Source organism: Cervus canadensis, chromosome 1 (assembly GCF_019320065.1).
Source record: "Cervus canadensis isolate Bull #8, Minnesota chromosome 1, ASM1932006v1, whole genome shotgun sequence".
Classification (NCBI taxonomy): domain Eukaryota; kingdom Metazoa; phylum Chordata; class Mammalia; order Artiodactyla; family Cervidae; genus Cervus; species Cervus canadensis.
Genome location: NC_057386.1, coordinates 74,481,889 through 74,501,012, shown reverse-complemented (window position 1 = coordinate 74,501,012; position 19,124 = coordinate 74,481,889). Strand labels below are relative to the sequence as shown.

The 19,124-nt window shown below is 36.9% G+C and overlaps 1 protein-coding gene across 5 annotated transcripts in view; it reads right to left on the bottom strand.

The window, feature by feature from the left end:
• Window positions 1-19,124, bottom strand: part of INPP4B (inositol polyphosphate-4-phosphatase type II B) — an 885,859-nt gene that overhangs the window by 23,326 nt on the left and 843,409 nt on the right. Inside the window, exon 26 of one of the 5 annotated variants that reach the window (XM_043485560.1) lies at window positions 16,634-17,516. The exons of the other annotated variants lie outside the window; for them this stretch is intronic. Coding sequence (XP_043341495.1) covers window positions 17,483-17,516 — 34 coding nt within the window. The 3' untranslated portion in view covers window positions 16,634-17,482. Of the gene's footprint in view, window positions 1-16,633; window positions 17,517-19,124 lie in introns of those variants that run through there. 5 annotated transcript variants of the gene reach the window in all.

Sequence of the window (19,124 nt, the reverse complement as noted above, 5' to 3'; positions counted from 1 at the left end):
CACCTTTGTGCCTTAAATAGTTTGAGCTGACTACAATCTCAGAATAAAAAGAAAGAGGAAGGGGTTGTCATATAGAATAAGTTGACTGATCTTGAAGTAAGAGAAGCCTCTGAATTCCAGGCTAAAGAATTTTAATATTACTCTCTTTGTGTTGGGAGTCATATGACTGGAGTTGAACTTCAGGAAAATCTCATTGGGAGGAATGTGTACAACAGATTAGAAGGAGAGGGATGAGAAGAAAGAGTAATTAAGAGAGTATTGCAGTGGTCCAGGTCAAAAGTTATAAAGGTCTGGAGTAAAGCAAAGTAAATAGAAATGAATGAGAAATGATATATGTGATAGTTGAGTGGGGTTCAACGTCTGGAACCTACCCTATAAGAATGCTAGACAGAAGTAGCGAATACAAATTGCAAGACCCAGGAGAGGGTATTTGGTCTCAGATACATTTTTTTTTCCTTCTCTGTTTGCTTTTGTAACTACACTGATGCAGATAATCAAACTGAGTCTAACAGAGCCATTACTTCTGACACTTGCAACCATTTCCTGCAATAATTCTTGAAATGGCTGTGCTGTTTGCCAAACAGATGGTTATCTGCGAGAGGACAAAATATCACTCGGAGCCAATCGCAGTAATTGCTTTGAGTTTTTTTTTTTTTTGACTCATCAATATGATATTTCTTTTTTGGTGCTTTTATTATTATTTATTTTTAATTGGAGGTTAATTGCTTTACAATATTGTGTTGGCTTCTGACATACAACATGAGTCAGCCACAGGCACATATACGATCGCTCCCTGTTGAACCTCTCCAATACCCTCACCATATCCCACCTCTCTAAGTTGTCACGGAGCACCAGCTTGCGCCCCCTGCGTATCACAGCAACTTGCTGTTAGCTATCTGCTTTAAATACGGTAGGGTGTATGTTTCAGCGCTACTCTTGCAATTTGTCCCACCCTCTCCAGTCCTGTTGCGTCCGAAGTCTGTTCTCTATGTCTGTGTCTCTATTCCTGCCGGGCAAATAGGTTCATCAGTACTATTTTTTTTTTAAATTAAAATAAAAAATGTGTCAGTAGTTTCATTCCAGTAGAATCAAGAGGATCCTAAGGGCCCCACAATTTCCTTTTCTACCCACTTGGCTTGTGTTTTGCCCCACATCTGTTAGAAATTACACTCTGTATCAGCTCTCTTCTGTTCAAGTCAGTAAGACACAGAGACACAGAGCTTAGAAAAAGGGTCTTTCCCCTTCTTTTCTCATTGGTGTATGCTAGTCGCTCAGTCGTGTCTGACTCTTTGTGACCTCAGGGACTGCAACCCGTCAGACCCTTCTGTCCATGGGATTCTCCAGGCAAGAATGCCATTCCCTTCTCCAGGGGATCTTTCCAACCCAGGGATCAAACCCGCGTCTCCTGCATGGCAGGCAGAGTCTTTACTGTCTGAGCTACCCGAGGAATCCTTCTCTTGTTTAGGCTCCCTCTAAGTTGCTTAAAGTTTTTCTTTGACTCAGATTGTTACTGCCAGAAGGCAACCTTAGAGATTACATCATCAAACCCCTTCATTTTTCAGAAGAGGAAGCAGCAGCTCCAGAGGAAGACCAGGAGCTCATTAGCAGTCTGCAAGATACAGAGCAGAGACTGTGTGCAGAATAGTGAGATTAACTATATACGCTTCAGTTTATACACAATGAAACAGCATCTCCTCTCATGTTCCATCCCTAACAAGGAGCCCTTTTCTTACTCCCCGAGTTTCATACATTGTGAGGACAAGCTGTCTGGCACATTGTTGTATAGAAACGCATTCAGGCTTGGGAGGAACCAGAGCTGGAGAACCTCCATATATGACTCACTATGATCTCACTGTTCCTCAGAAATCCCTATGGTCCTTTGGCTCATTTTTCTAGGTAATTATGGTATAAAATGGTCCTTCCTGAACCTGCCACTGTGGCTACTGCTGTTTCAACTTATAAACCACTGAGAAATTCAGGAAGGAAGAAAACTAATGGATGGTTCCTATAACACTCATGCATAAAGCATCAACTAAGCTCATAGAAAGTTAATAATAAAGGTTACCACTTCCTGAATAGTGACTGTTTCACAAATACCAATCACTTCATCCAATGATTTCCTTTAACCTTTATATCACTACTGTGAGGTAGGTACGGAGATTTACTGTGCAAATGGGGAAACGCAGATACTAGGTAGAATATCCAAGCTGAGTCTTGGATAGAGGTAGAGCTAGAATTAGAATCTGGTTCCAATGACTCCTGTCTGCTCTTAATTATTGTTATACACTTTCCTTTTCTACATTATGCATTGTGCCAGAAACTATACAGATTACAGTACCTGCGAACACGGCCTTACAGTCTAACCAGAGCAGCCCAACATACCAAGAATTAGTGAAAAATATGTAGTATTGTCATACAAGAAATAAAGTTTTCTTATGTTTGTGTGCTAAGTCGCTTCAGTTGTGTCCAATGCTTTGCGACCTTATAGACTGTAGACTGCCAGGCTCCCTGTCCATGGGATTTTCCAGGGAAGAATACTGGAGTGGGTTGCCATGCCCTCCTCCAGGGGATCTTCCTGACTTAGGGATTGAATCTACTTTTCTTGGGTCTATTGCATTGGTAGGCAGCTTCAAGGGTAATAAAATAATATAGTAAATTTACTATATAGTATATATAGAAATAAAGTATATTTTGCATGCTAAAATGTGAATGAAATGTATGCTAATCAAGATGACAATCAGATGAAGTACATACAGTGAGAACCCCAGCACAGATTTTGTCCCTCAAGGAACTGGGGTGTGCAACCCTCCCAGCATTCAGATGTCCTCACCAACCTGGACATTCATCAAATCTCTTTGCTCAAGAGCTTAATTTCCAGCCCATCCCCCTGCAATCCTCTACTCTCTTGGTCATTCTGGTGACCGACATCATCTTGATGCTACTTAGGGGGTCCAGACTCAGTCATCTCATTAGCATAAATGCTTGTGTTCTCAAAGGATTTTTCTTTTCTTAATTTTTATTTTATTGTATGTAGAATTTGAAAAAGGATAGATACATGTATATGTATAACTGAATTGCCTTGTTACACACCTGAAACTAATACCAACATTGTTAAGCAACTGTATTTCAATATAAAATGAAATAAAGGTTTTGAATCAAAAGAGTTGTCAGTGTGGGCTTAGGTTTAGGGTGACCACATGTGCCAGTGTGCCTGGGATAGTCCCCAGTCTACATTGACTCGCCCAGTAGAAGTTAGACGAAAGGAGAGACAACTTCTAGGTATTAAAAAAAATAAAAAGAAAAAAAAGATAGAGGCAAAGATTTGTGGTTTTTGTTATGCTTGTTACATGTTTGCTGAATGAGTGTGTAGTGGCATATATTTATGTCAAAACATGGTGAAAAGATGAGTGAGAGAAACAGAGAGGGCATGATCTGACAGAGATGAGGAGAAGATAAAATGACACTACAGGATTGTATGGTTCAAAACACTATATTTGGATTTTAGAAAAATTAGTTTGAAAATATTATACAGGGTAGATTGAAGCAGAGACTGGAAGCAGAAAAGGCAGGAGAAAGAATATTGAAATAATCAAGGTGTGTGGCAAATAAGAAAGGGCCAGGGTGGTGGAGAGAACCTGTCAAAGTCAGAGAAATGTTCAGGGGAAGAATTGGCATAATTTCAGTTGACAGACGTAACTAGGACTTGCATTGCTGTTTACGATGACATTGGTCCCAACTTTTAGACACTTGTCTTCATGAGCAGTGAGAGAACAATGCAGGATTGCCTACTGTCCTCATGACACTTTGGGACTAAGAGGAAGCAAATTGAAATAATGATACCTGCTACCCATAGGTTTTATACTTATTTTCAAAAATAAGTGATGGGAGAAGTGTGTCATATAGCACACACAGTATATGCAAACTGAAGTGCTGTCACATGCAATTTAAATTCAGCCAAACAGTATCAAGTCACAGGAAAGGAACTGTGCTAACTCAAATTCTGTTGGTTTTGCTTTGTGTAATTTGTTTATTGACTTTGGCTTTAGAGTTGTATCCGTGCTAAAGGCATGGGGAGCTCCTACCTGGTTTTATGTCTGAGTGTATGTCCAACATTATACTAAAAAGAATTTATGTCAGAAAGGAATGTATGTAATAATTCTCTCTTCTTCTAAAGAGGTCAGCACACGACTCAATTTTGAGACACAATATGTAATATAAATAAGACTATTATTTATATCACTGTCTTTGACAAGAGAGTAGTTATCAGTGATGTTCAACTGAATAGTCTAAGTGGACACATGAATGGGAGTCAAATGACAATGGGGTAGGAAGAAAATATGGGATTAAAAAGTAACAGCAGCAGTTGGGACCACAACAAGAAGTGTATATCGTATATGACAAATTCTGAAGGAAAACCGTAAACTAAAGGAATACAAGCAGTAAAACCAACCATATAAGCTATGATTGATACCCAAGACCTAGTACAATGCTGCACTTGGCTAAAATATGAGTTTTGTGGTTATGTGGTGAACATTAAATATGTTTCCTTCCAGAAAGGTGAATATATCAATAGGCAGGAATTTTATGGTCAAATTAATAAATGACAATTTGTAAGATTCATTAAAAGGCAAGGCTTAAGAAATATGGAAGACAATCCAGGTGCCGTATGTAATTACCTCAGACCACAAATCAGTTAACAAGAGGTCCATGGATCATACCCATGTGCCATTGATTTAGGAGCTGACTTTATGACTTACAGTCAAGTTGTTGAGCTCTAGAAACACACAGCTAAAATAGTGACATTCATTCTTTTAATTTCTTCCACGATATAAATGAAAATAATTTATTGAAAGCCAGTTGCCAAGAAATTGGTTAGGGGATTATGAAGACCTGACTTTGCATAAGTAAAATTCCAAAATTAATCTGGGTATGATCTAAGATTTTTATACAGAAACATGAAACTAACATTTATTAGGAGGCTTATCCTTTGGTTTTACAGAATTATATCCTAATGGGTTCCATGTTAGTAAAATAGGAATTAGCTGTCATTCTCATTACCTTAAAATAATTCCCACTAGAGGGAGATTAATAAAAAGTAAAAAGCTGATTGAAAACCAGAGTACAGATTATTAGCCTATCGATTCTTATTTCTACAAATTATTAGGTTTTCTAAGAAGTTCCCAGTAGATAGCACAGTACATATTATGTAATGATTCTACATTTCTTTATAGCATGGTGCTCATATACTAGTAATACAAACCTGGATTTGAATCTGGCTTTGCCTCTTGCTACCTGTGTAACTTGGACAAGCTGCCTAATTCTGCTAAACTTTCATTTTGTCATCATTAAAATGAAGATGATAAAAATACTGTCCTCTTTCATATAGGTTAATATGAAAGCTAAACACATTCACATACATAAACAAACACACACACCCATGTATTATATTTAGCATACCCAACATATATTATGGGCTTCCCAGGTGGTGCAGTGGCAAAGAACTTGCCCGCCAATGCAGAAGCTGCAGGAGACACAGGTTCAATCCCTCGGTCAGGAAGATCCCCTGGAGGAGGAAACGGTAATCCACTCCAGTATTCTTGCCTGGAAAATTGCATGGACAGAGAAGCCTGGTGGGCTACAGTCCATGGGGTCTCAAAGAGTCGGACACGACTGAACACGTGTGCTCTTTTATCTTTTATTCACTTTACTGTTAATATTATACTTTTTCATTATGTCCTATAATACACATACATTGTGATACTGAGATATAGACAAGCTTTTTTTTTTCTTTGAACACTTATTTAACTTCACAAATGTAACTGGTGTTCAGAGGAACGCAAATTAGGAAATGGTGACTTAACGAAAGTTCAGAATAAATTTTAAAGCCATAGACTAAACGGAAAACTAAACCATTTACTCAAGTTAATATCTGCACACCAAGGTCATGATGGCTCACACGTTAAGTAGGAAATCAATTCAATCATTAAATAATTCTGACAAAATGTCTTATTCGTCTACACATGTATTTAGAGTAGGTGTCATTTTATTTTCATTTTTAACTAAGATAAATGTCTCAATTTTCTTTTCATTTAGTAGTAAAAGATGAAATCCAGGACTGTCTTATAAACATTTGTAGATTCAGAACCCATCACTGCAAGAAAGCAATGTAGATATTTTATTATTGTAAGTCAAGATAAAGACCACTTCGCTCATCTCTTCATTTTCTTTGGTAGCTTTATTTTGAACAAAGTATGAAATAATACACTATACTGAAATAATATGTTGTTCTGATTTCCTTGGAATCAACACTGAGTCTTTTTTGATCAAGAATAAACTATTTTATCATATTCCCGTCATATTTAAAGTCTTTTCTAGTATTTTACAAAATACCCTGATGACAATTTTGTTATTCTCTAGATATATTTCTTAAAAACATGATTGTTTTTACTGGACTGAATAAAGCATTGTGGATATCAATTGTACAACATGGGGTTGGCCAAAAACTTGTTCATTTCTGTAATATGGAAAAACCCAAATGAACTTCTTAGCCAACTCAATAAATATAAAACATTTCCAAGAGTCAAGACATGTACAGATAACTTATTTTCTCTTGGTTTTCTAAAGACTCTAATAATCATTTTAGAACTTCGTAGTAATGATAGGAACTCTCTTGGTGTTATTTAGACATCGTTATTTGAAGGAAAGTTTCCTCTCAAGGAAGAGGATTAAAAACGAGGCCACGTTACTGGGACAAATATGAACCACATGGTACACAGGAAAGAGACGTAGAGGAGGCATGGGGAAACAGGCCCTGGGCTTAGTGCTCTGACTAGTGGCATGTACTTACACCTAAATAGACTTGATTATTGTGTGTGTGTGTGTGTGTGTGTGTGTGTGTATGTGTGCATGTTCAGTCACTCAGTCATGCCTGACTCTCTCTGACCCCAGGGACTATGGCCCGCCAGGCTCCTCTGCTCACGGAATTTTCCAGGCAAGAATACTGGAGCAGGTTGCCATTTCCAACTCCAGGGAATCTTCCTGACCCAGGGATCAAACTCACATCTCTTGCATCTCCCGCACTGCTGCTGCTGCATCACTTCAATCGTGTCCGACTCTGTGCGACCCCATAGACGGCAGCCCACCAGGCTCCTCCGTCCCTGGGATTCTCCAGGCAAGAACACTGGAGTGGGTTGCCATCTCCTTCTCCAATGCACGCATGTATGCTCCAAGTCGCTTCAGTCATGTCCGATTCCGTGCAACCCACTAGCAAGTGGATTCTTTCCCACTGCACCATACTTGAGAGAATTAGCCTTGATACTCTCTAAGCCTAAAGTCTGTGTTCCCTCAGGATTTCCATCTGTAGAATTCTGACTCTGCATTTCTAACTCTTCATCCTCTACCATGTACCAGACATTGTGTAAGATGCATAAATATGTACTTGCTTTCAGGGCTCAGAGAGGGAGAAAAGATACCCAAATTATACAAATACCTACATCTCATGATGAATGTCTGTACAGTCAAGCATTGAAAAGGGAACCAGGAAACATCACAGTGGAAGTATGATTCAGGGCAGACATTATAAATGCATGATCGTTTCTTAGGCAAATTAAAGGGAAGAATACAGCAGACACAGACAGTATGTACAAAGGACAGTGGCTTCAAGGACCCAGGGTTTAGAGGAAAAGAGTTGTGGACAAGGAAAAGGTCAGGAAATGAGTGATAATGTGACAGGCTACTTACATGTTCTTAAGCACGCAGGGAACTGATCAGATGTGTGTTTCAACATAAATATGAGCCAGTACACCAAGGATGGGCTTCCAGAAGCACTCTGGGGAGGGAATCTCGGGAGAAATGGTACTGCCTGATCTGATGCAGATACTAATTAGATGCCAACCTTCTGTGTTGCTAACAGAAAGGAAATTTGCATGTTTCTAGACACTGGTAATAGTGGGGCCACTGGTATCTTATTAAGAAACATGAGAGACCCTGACTCATATTTTTTGTCCCAGTGTTGGGCCACCACCTTCTCACATGAAGAAAAGTTAAAATTGTACCTATAGTCATGTGCCTGCTTCTGAAAAACTACTTTAGATATGTCTGAATGTTTAACTCAGAATTTGCCTGCATCTTCCAATCTCCAAGAAACTATGGAGAGAAGATAACTGACATGTAGAAAATTGTGGGAGGACAGTAACTTACTAATTACCAAGCTCTCTACCAGACAGTAAAAATGATGCAGTTAGAACCCTGATTCAGACCTTGTGTTGATTTTCACATGGTGACATAAACACCAGCAACCTCATCCACTGGAGGCTTAACTTATTCCTACTTGAATTCTGGCCTATTAAATGTCTAAGACGGCACAGTCATTCATCCATGTCCACAAAATGTAATTTAGTACTTCAGTAATAAAATACTGAATGATGCCTATGACAGTCAAAGGAATGAATGTGTCTTCCTAAAAGCTTAAATGGTTTTAGGGGACTATTTGGACACTGGGGTAATCTGTTCTTTTTTTAAAAGAAATATTTTATGATTCTAATCAACCTATCACTAAATGTACTTAGTGATATATTATACATGACCAACCTTTGCCATCATGTATTTTCTTTGGATAACATTGCTGACATTTGATGCATTAATTGAGAAACTTCTGATGGGAATGCAGTTCTATAGGTCATTTAAAAAAATCCTCAGATCACACTATAATGCTGTTCTGTCATCCTGTTATACAGAAATTAAAATACAACAAAACCTGACTGGCTGCCCTGTGCTCAGCAATAATTTGGGGAGCCGTAACAACTCTGTTTTTCATCGGTATCTGCAGAACTGAATGCTTTCTGAATGGTATATGGAGACACTGCTACTGTATCTGAACACTTTGATATGCGCATATGAGATAATCACTGTTGCAAGTTCAAGTTCATTACAGCCTCATTTTAAGTTCCAGCTGGGAATTAAACTAAAATTGAGACTGAAATGGGTTTTGTTATCCCTATTGAGCTACTTAGAGGAAGATGGCTCATAATGATAGAGCGAGTGATTGCCTCTTGGGTCTGAAAACACATAGAATTTGAGATGGTTCACTACATACACACACACAATAATCTAAAAATCAGATCATTCCACCAATAGTCCATAGAGTCCTTTTTTTTTCCTTTCTTTTATTGGGAGCTAACTTAATTGTGAGTGTCTGCTTGCCCAGATTAAGGATTTGCAACATTGATTTTAATATTTTTCCAATCTATTACCAAAACTAGTGCTGTGATTATAGGAGGCTGCATAGTCACAAAAGATTCCTAAATCATGTTTAAATATATTCACAGACATATAATGACATTGTTGAGCATTAAGTGTTTAGGAAATGGAGATAACAATATACATAAGTGATAATCTTTATTACACACTATTTATAAAAGAGAAATGGGTGAAGGTCTTTATATCAGCTATCTTATTCAGAATGATCTGTTCTACTGAATTTGTGTGGATGCTTCACAATCATCTAATTTTAACTATAATCATTAGCTGAAGATTGCTTATTAAGCATTTTGTGGTATGTACCACCAACTAAACACGTGTGTGTGTATAAGATCCTATTGACTAGTTTGAACCTTTTAGATTCTTTATTAGCCTCATAATTTCAATGAATATTTCTTGTGGACTCACTCGTGTGGCATCTGTAATTCCAAAGTCACAGGAACCATGGAGCTAACTATTATCTATCCATTTTTAATAGCACAGTGCGGTAAAGTTGGATTGATGGTTAAATAAACCACTATCAATACTGACAATCACTGATTTCTAAGAGGCATCTAAATAAAGATTGAAACATTGCATTCCTTTTTGCCACTTTTAATGATACACACAACTCTGAGATACAAATGGACTCTGGAGTTTTCATTCGGAAGAGGCCATGGTAAATAAAACCATCAATCCCAAATTCATAAACTAAAATGAGTCTTTGTCAAATAGCAAAGTCATTTTCTCTCTTTTCTCTGATGCTCATGTATACTTTAAGGTTGATAGGATAATGCCTATTAAATTAAATTAAATGCCTATAAATAAATGCCTATTAAATTAAGTCAACAGCAGAAAGGAGACATTTAATCTAACTACTTGTGTCCCATTCACAAATAGTTCTAAAATAAACATTATTCTATCATGAGGCTATTATTTTTCAGATGGTTTAAATTTTTTTTTTTCTTAGAGCATTTTTGAAGAAGCTATTTTAGGTCTAATTTGCTCTCTATTCCAACAGCATACGATAGTTAAGAGGTTAGCTCTCCAGTTCAATATTATGTTTAAAGCACTGAAGAATTCATAAATTACTCTCCCCTAACAATTATGAATCAGATACTCAAGAACAAGAAGGGTTTGAGATTTAAAGAAACTGAATATGACAATTAAAGTAAAATTCTATGTTGCAGCAGTGATATTTTTTAAAAAATTAAAAATTTTGATTTAGTTTTACAATAAATGGAAAGGGTTCTTACACAAAAATTCATTCATGATTATCTGTTGCAAGGTGTCTGGCCCTAACAAACTTCTCTTCATTCTTGGAATAAAGGATGGAGGTGAATTTGGGTTAAGTAGTTATGATGTTTACAATTGAGAGGAGGTCAACTCAAACTGAAACTAATGGGAGATGTTAGGTTTGGTTTGCATCATAGATTTTTCTCCCAGATGTACTTACTGTCTTGCTTGCCTCATCAGGCTAATGATGCCAGTTATAAAGGGGAAAGGTGTAGACAGGTTAAAAATCAATGTATTTGGAGAAAACCAATGTATTTGGAGAGGGATAAGGGCTCCTGGACCTGGATACCTGTAAAAGTCATATTTCTAGCCTTTTTAAAGGTCATTACCTTTTCAGAAATCATAACTTGATAAAGTAATCTACTTTTAATATTTACTGTCAATATGTGGCAATCTTAGACCTCTAGCAAAACATACTGAAGATTAGAGAATAATCAATAGCTTTTAAAAAGAAAACCAGAACATTAATGTCTCTTGTGGGTAGAATATGTTCATTCTTAATTTACCCATCTCATAATAATACCAGGGTCACCTTCTTTCTGAAGCACCAACAGTGTTCCACGCTCCCCCCACCACCTCTCTGGGAATCAGCTGCTCTCTTATCTTTGTTTCCAAAGCAGTTTACACATAATATCATAAAAACTTGATCCACAATTATTTATTTGCTTGTGTTTCTCTCTCAGAAGGCTATGAAGCTTTTTGAGGACTAAGGACACATCATATTTACAGATACTGGGTTGGCCAAAAATGTTCATTCTGGTGTTTTGGCTGACTTATGGAAAAACACAAATGAACTTTTTAGCCAATCCAATATCTATCTATCTATCTATCTATCTATCTATCTATCTATCTATCTATCTATCTATCTATCTAATGTGAAGCATGATGTTCAGCAAATAATATGCACTCAAAAACTTCTTTCTTCTATAAGAGAGAACTCAGAACTACCCATTTCTTATGGTTAGTGGCTTCCACCATAGTGGCATAACAACCCGGGATAAAATGAAATACTTTTGTAGGTAGAATTAATAGGGTTCTGGTCAACCATGAATAGCCTATATAGGCCCTGTGTTGCCGAAAGAAACAGAACGAAGAAGTAGGTCATCACCAGGCTCGAAATTTGCCCTTTGTGATATTAAGTAGACCTTGAGGGAGACTTGGCTCCAGCCCAACAATGGTACAAAATTGAGCTTGCTCAGGTGTCCAGTTCACTACCTGACTGGTACTTTGGGGCTTTTATTAGAAAAAGTAACTATACAGGCCCCATGTAACTTCAGCTCCTCACTGACACCCTGTTTTTTTTGACATCATTACTCTGCTTGTTCAGTGGTGAACTGAAGTGAACTTGAACCAAATCCAAATTGCATATGTCAACACCTTGCAAACTTGGTTAAGACTCTGTGGTCTGGTTAGGCCAACAGTCAACCACAAATTGGTTTCAGAGTCATTACATGCTATTACACATGAGTAAGTTTTGGTTTTACACCTTGGGTGATTTTTCAATGTAGGTATTTCACTGTATCCAAAAGATTGCTTTCATGAATATCTCTTTTAAATATTCATTTTTTAATTTATTTATATAAAATTTTAAGGTCCTTAAATTACCTATTAATTAGATATCATTGTTTAGAAATATATTCTATTATAAATCTCAGCCCCATTTCTTAAAGCATAGAAAATATACAATATGGCCACCATACTTCTTTGGGTCATTATAGTTATCTCAGAGGTAAGGTTGACAAGAATAAAAATATATATATTTAAATTTACTGCAAAATATCAATTATCCCAGTAGAGCTCAAGAGAAAGCTTGCTAGAGAGCATATATATGAAAAAGGACTACATGTTTCAATTTATTACACAGTGCGAAAAAACTGTTTTATAAAGGTCATGAAATTTATGGATCCAAGAACAAAGAGGTAAATACAGGTCGGGAGAGACATCCTAGGCTCTTAGAAGCATCCACCTGGATTCAGATGGCTTCACACTGCTTCCTTAGCTGAGAGCCACCGAGCAAGTCATTCAGCCCCTCGGGGGAGGTTTTCTCATTTTAAGCCTTAATCCGTAGGCGATAAAATAAAGTTTTGGGAAGTTCATTTTCTTGAAGTGCTTAGAAAAGTGCCTGGTAGATTGTCAGCATTATATATAAAGAAAGGAAGAAAGGAGGAAGAAAGGGAGCGATGAAGGGAAGAAAATGCAGACCTTTGTTCTATTTTATTCTGTGTTCTCCATATTACATTTAGACCACGGGGTTGGATTCTGCTTGTAATCATTTACATAGGGCATTATGTGGAATCTTGGAAAATGGTACAGAGGCACCTACTTGCGGGGCACAAACAAGAGATGCAGATGTAGAGAAGGGCCGAGAATGGACATGCGCACACGGCGGGGGGCGGGGGGGGGGGGGAGAAAGGGGAGGGCGGGCTGAATTGGGACATCAGGATTGACATATACACACTGCTTGTGTGTAAAACGGACAGACAGTGGCAAGCTGCTATATATCACAGAGAGTTCCGCTCAGTGCGCTGTAGAGACCTAGAGGGGCGGGATGGCTGCGAGGGTGGAAGAAGAGATGTATGTATACATGTAGCTGATTCATTTAATTGTATAGCACAGACTAACACAACATGGCAAAACAATTACATGCCAATAAAAAAAAGAATGCATTGAGAGATAGTGGCAATATAGTTGAGGAAGGGCAGAAGGAGAAACATCTAATTTTATATCTTAAGTGGATTCACACAATTAAGCAGAACACAGCAACAATCTTCAAATACTTGCAGGCTGACAAAAGACAGGAAATACTGACTCTATGTTGATCTAGGCAGATGAGTGGATTGATGACTGGGAATTCTAGGGTGACAGATTTCAGCTAAATATGAAGGCAAATGTTATAAAACGTATAGCTGTCCAATTATGGCATGGGTTGATACACAAAGTAAGGACCTTCCCACTATTGGACATGTACAAGTAAAGGTTAGCTGACAATCTGTCAGGGATGTTGTATAAAGAATTCCTGCCTTGGTTGGCAGGGTCACTAGGTAATCTCTAAGGTTCTTTCCAAATGCTGAGCCTTAAAATACCATTAGTATGAAAAGTTACAAGTGCACAGAAAAGGAAGTGGTTTGAAAACTGACTTTTGGGAGAATAATAATTAATGTTTGAAAAACATTTTATCCTGTACCAAAAGCTTGCAGTCCTTCACCAACCCACGTAAATATTTAGGGGAAGTTGATGTGTCAAGAAATGATTATCTTTCGTTTCTCTGTTTGTCTCATTTTGAGACATAACATGATGGATTTTTTTTTTTACTTAATATTAAACTTAGCAATTGAAACACTAGTGTAAGAATGGGTATATCTTTCAGAAGTCATAATGACTGGGTCACCTGAAGTGAAAGTCGCTCAGTCGTGTCCGACTCTGCGACTCCATGGACTGTCCATAGAATTCTCCAGACCAGAATACTGGAGTGGGTAGCCTTTCCCTTCTCCAGGGGATCTTCCCAACCCAGGGATTGAACCCAGGTCTCCCACATTGCAGGTGGATACTTTACCAGCTGAGCCACAAGGGAAGCCCAGGTCATCTGAATCAAGATGTAATTTACAAACAAGATCAAATTAGGTCCAAGCAAAGCAAATAGTAAATAATTTATATATGTATATGTGTATATAAACATATATATATTGCTTAATATCTACATCTTTGGCCTTGGAAGTTAGTCAAAGAGTAATATTTAAAAAGTTCATTGCCATTTACTTTTTCATTTCAGTTATTTTATTTTATTTGGATCATAAGTTTTGTAAGGATGACAAACTCATTTTGACCAAAACAAACAAACAAACAAACAAACAAACTAGTGACTTTAGTCTATTCTCTGAAGTGGATTTAGACTGTTTCCTCAAACACAGAGATTTAAGCTTGCTCCAGTATATATTCTCACTGTTGCTCAGAGAAGTATATCTTCTCACAGTCGAATCAGTTCAGAATCAAGAAGGAATGTCCTATTTTACTCCAGCATGTCTGTTCTCACCCACCATCACATTAGATATAAGTACAGAACCTTTCCTAGTGGCTCAGATGGTGAAGAATCTACCTGCAATGCAGGAAACCTGGGTTCAACCTCTGAGTTGGGAAGATCCCCTGGAGAAGGGAATGGCTACCCACTTCAGTGTTTTTGCCTGGAGAATTCCATGGATGGAGGAGCCTGATGGGCTACAGTCCATAGGGTCACAAAGATTAGGATATAAGTGAGCTGGTATCTTTCTTTCTTTCTTATCTACATAAATCAGAAAACTTATTTTTCCCCTGCATCTTGCACACACATAGGTCCAGATTTGTTCAAGATATTTTTGTTTCATTTTTTCTTGATTGTGATAAAATGAATTCAATCAAAGTTTTGTTTCTTTACTAATCAAACTTCAGGAAGAGATTGGCAGAGTTCAGCAACATATTGGCAAAATGTGCTAATACTATTTTAACATTTAGATGGAGAGACGGATATTCAAAGAGAATTACTTTGGAATTTAACTTAAAATTAAAAAAATAAACACATAAACTCATTTTTCATTAGCACTACTAAATCAACATCCCCAGATCCTCACCCCTTTTTAAAGTATGGTATATTTCTCATTTTTCTTTCACTCCAATTTCTGTACTAAGATTGTTAGTATTTCCTTCTTTTCTTATTCAAGCAATGTGAGCAAAGGTAGCAAAATAAAAATACACATATTTATCATAAAACTATGTAAAGCAGATTGCAAAAAAAAATGGCTTTCTTTTATCTTGCCATAAATAGAAACATAATAGTTTCCATCTTCCATTATGATCTGAAACTATAACCTTAGGAACATAAGATTGTAATTTATAAAAGAACTTCAAAGACTGTATTTTGAATTTATAACTGACTACATGAATATCAAATAGGATTACTTTCTAAAAGTAGATTTATTTAACCTCCAAATAAAGTTTCATGATTTAGAATTAATTTCCCATTATCTAGGATATCTATTATCTGCTCAGGAACCACACAATCTATTAGCAACTTTAAAGTTATTAACATAAACAGTAAAATCAATCATATTTATGTAATCCAACCACAGAGGAAAAAGATTAAACTCAGCAAATGCTTGTTGTAGTCTGGGCTTTCCACACATTTCTCATGTGTTCAGGCTGAACCCATGGCAAGTCTATAATACAGCTGCCTATGTTGCCCTTTTACTTTATGACCATGTAATATTTGATCACATGGACCCTGTATATATGCTTCCCTGGTGGTTCAGATGGTAAAGAATCTGCCTGCAAAGATTGAACCTGGGTTCAATCTCTGGGTCAGGAAAATCCCCTGGAGAAAGAACTGGCAACCCACTCCAGTATTCTTGCCTGGAGAATTTCATGGACAGAGAAGCCTGGCAGGCTACAGTTCATGGGATTGTAGAGTCGGACACGACTGAGTGATTAACATACACACACACACACTCCCTCCATATATTCATGGGAGTTTTTCTTTTTAATAGGAAAAGTGGTTTTCCTTTTTTTTTTAAAATAGGGACTGGAAAGCAGTAGGAAGGAATTTTCAATAAATGTATCTATTTCAAGACTAGCTGCTACAAAATCAATTCATTCTTGTAAAGGGAAGGCATTTCCCCCATCTTTTTCTAGCAAAAATAATATCTCTTAACAGCTCTAAGATGCCTTTTCCTCACTTTTGTTCTAGTCTTTCCAAGAAAAAAATATTTATCGCAAAACCAAATAAAACTGTTATAAAAATTCTACCTCTGAGTTTGTTATAAAATTAAACAGGGGAACAGAAACTGAACAACTGATGAATCTATTGTATTTCTATTTCCTAAAGCAACAAAGCAGTCAAGGTGATTTGCAAACTGAGGCATATACAAATATTATTTTCTCAAATAGTTGAGAGGAGAGACATCACTTTGAAAAGACATGAATTCAGATACTTCTGTGTTAGAGACTAGTTTCTTTTTTTTTTTTTTTTTGCAGTTTAAAAAATCCTCTAGATTGATATTATTCAACTTGATTTGATGAGTGCTAAGAGCAGATCTAGGAAAAGTCTTGAGCCTAGTAGATAAGGAATGCTTTATGTGATTTTATTCTTAAGTATTTACATCCCATCTTGCTTTAAGAAGAATTTAAGGCAATCTAAATGGATACATAAAATGTAGTAAGTTATCAAGAATGGGTTGTGAGAAAGAGCTATAGAGGGCAATGGTTGTGTCATAAAACTGAACCAGAAATGAAGCCACTATATTAAAAATAGAAAGCATATAAAAGAATGCTATACATTTGAAGTGCCCAGAACACTTACATTACTCATTTTAAGTTGAAAATATCATATGTCAAAACTGCATTTAATGCATCTAACCTACAGATCGTTATAGCTTAGCCTAGATTACCTTCAGCATACTCAGATCACCTATATTAACCTACAGTGGCATAAAAATCGTCTAACACAAAGCTTATTTTATGATATAGTCTTGAATATCTCATGTAAGTTATTAAATATTGTACTAAAAGTGAAACACAGAATGGTTTTACTTAATGTGACATCCTGCTCTCTACTATGCTGGCTTGATGGTTAGATTTTTAGATGATTCAGGGCAGTGAAATTCCAAAACCAATTCTGTGATACTTGAAAAGTATCACATGTGATTTGTTACTACTAATCAGCGACCAATTTTGTAAACAATATATTTTATAAATTACACCCTTGATCCCTATAAAGATGTCATTCACAATCCCATAAATTCTGATGGGCTCAATGAATGGAAGAGAATGTAGTGTAATTGTGCATATTATATTTTTGCCCACAGGACTTGAGATCATTATCCTCAGATACAAATGTATTACACAGGGCATTTGAACTCGGTCATCTGTGATCTTCTGATCAGGAGAAAAGTTTGCAATATTTTGACTTCTTTTTTCATAAACTCTATTGCCTCCCGGTCCAGTTTTCATTAGACAGCCTGTGAAGACATTCAGTTTGTTACCCTGGGCTAGTGACTGGCGCTCTACAATCAAAATTCAGGTTTGAAGGAGAGTTGAAACTCTTTTAATGAAAGTGTTTTCCTGAGTATAGTAAGCACTTCAACAAAGTCAGGAGTTTTTATGCAGTACAGTGACAATACATTGATTTTAATAGTTTCGAATTTATTCTCATGTGCTTTAGGGAAAACATAAGAAACATAACAAGTGCATAAATTCATGGACATCCTTGCCCTGGTCAAGACTAAAGTAAATGTCTATTCAGGTGACAGCTGTAGAAAAATCATTAGGTAGTTAAATGAATAACTGAGATTTGGGTAGCATTATTGTATGGGAATGGAATGCCATAACAAACTTGGAAAAGACTCATTAGAACACCCTGATGCTTGAGGGACGAGACTGAGGGCAGGAGGAGAAAGAGATGACAGAGGATGAGATGGTTGGATGGCATCACCGACTCGACGGACATGACTTTGAGCAAACTCCGGGAGATAGTGGACAGGGAAGCCTGGAGGGCTGCAGTTCATGGGGTCACAGAGTGGGACACGGCTTAGTGACTGAACAACAGCAGCAATAAACTTATAAACTTCAAAGCAAATAGGATTTGAGATAGAACTACGATATTTGTTCCATGTGCATACATATTTTTTATTTCCTCTCTGAACACAGCATTCAAGTTCAACAATATGAGGCTATAGCACTAGCTTCCTTGAGTCTTGTGTTTCAACTTCCTGGGAGCATATATGAACTTGCTGGATTTCAGCATAGCCATGGTCCACACCTCATTCAGGCCTGGGCTGACTGTATCTCTAGCTTCTCTAATGAGAACAAGCCATTTCTAGGACTAGTTTCTGCTACACCTCATTTTCCGAGAGCAAAAACATCAATCATCTCCCTAATCACCAATAGGTTTTTGTTGGGTCTCAGCTGGAAGTTTCCTTCTCTTGTCTAAAAGGGAGCTCTAAAAAGTCTCAGATCACCTCACAGGCTCCTGTCAAAACACTGTGCATTTCACTTTCCAAACCCAAGAGATTTTTCTGTCCTATTTCACTGTGCTTTCATTTTTAAAGAAAATAAACAAAACAAATAAAAATGTTCTTTAAAAAAAACTACCACTTATGAAACCCTCTTTTCTAGAACTTGATTTAAATGCAATAAACCGGTGCTTTATAAATGCTGGGACCTTTTTGGAAAGTCCCAGTTATATGCAAACTCCCACTATATGAAACAATAAGGATCAGCTGTCAAGAGTGAAAACCAGGATGGCCAGGAAATATTTATAAAGATGTTCAATACAGTATGTTATTAAGAAAATACTAAATAAGCCAGGATATCATTTTTTTACCCATTGGGTTGGTAAATAAAAAAAATCAAAAACAAAACTCATAGTACAAATATGGGGTCATGTAGAAAAATGGAAGCATGTGTATGCCTAATGGAATATAAATTAGTGTAGGGCAATAGGATAGCATCTAGTAATATTGAACATATGAATACCACCCACTTCACTTACAGGTTTATATACCCTTATGCTCATATTCATAATTATACATGTGAATATGTCTCTTACACTATTGCTTATAGTACCA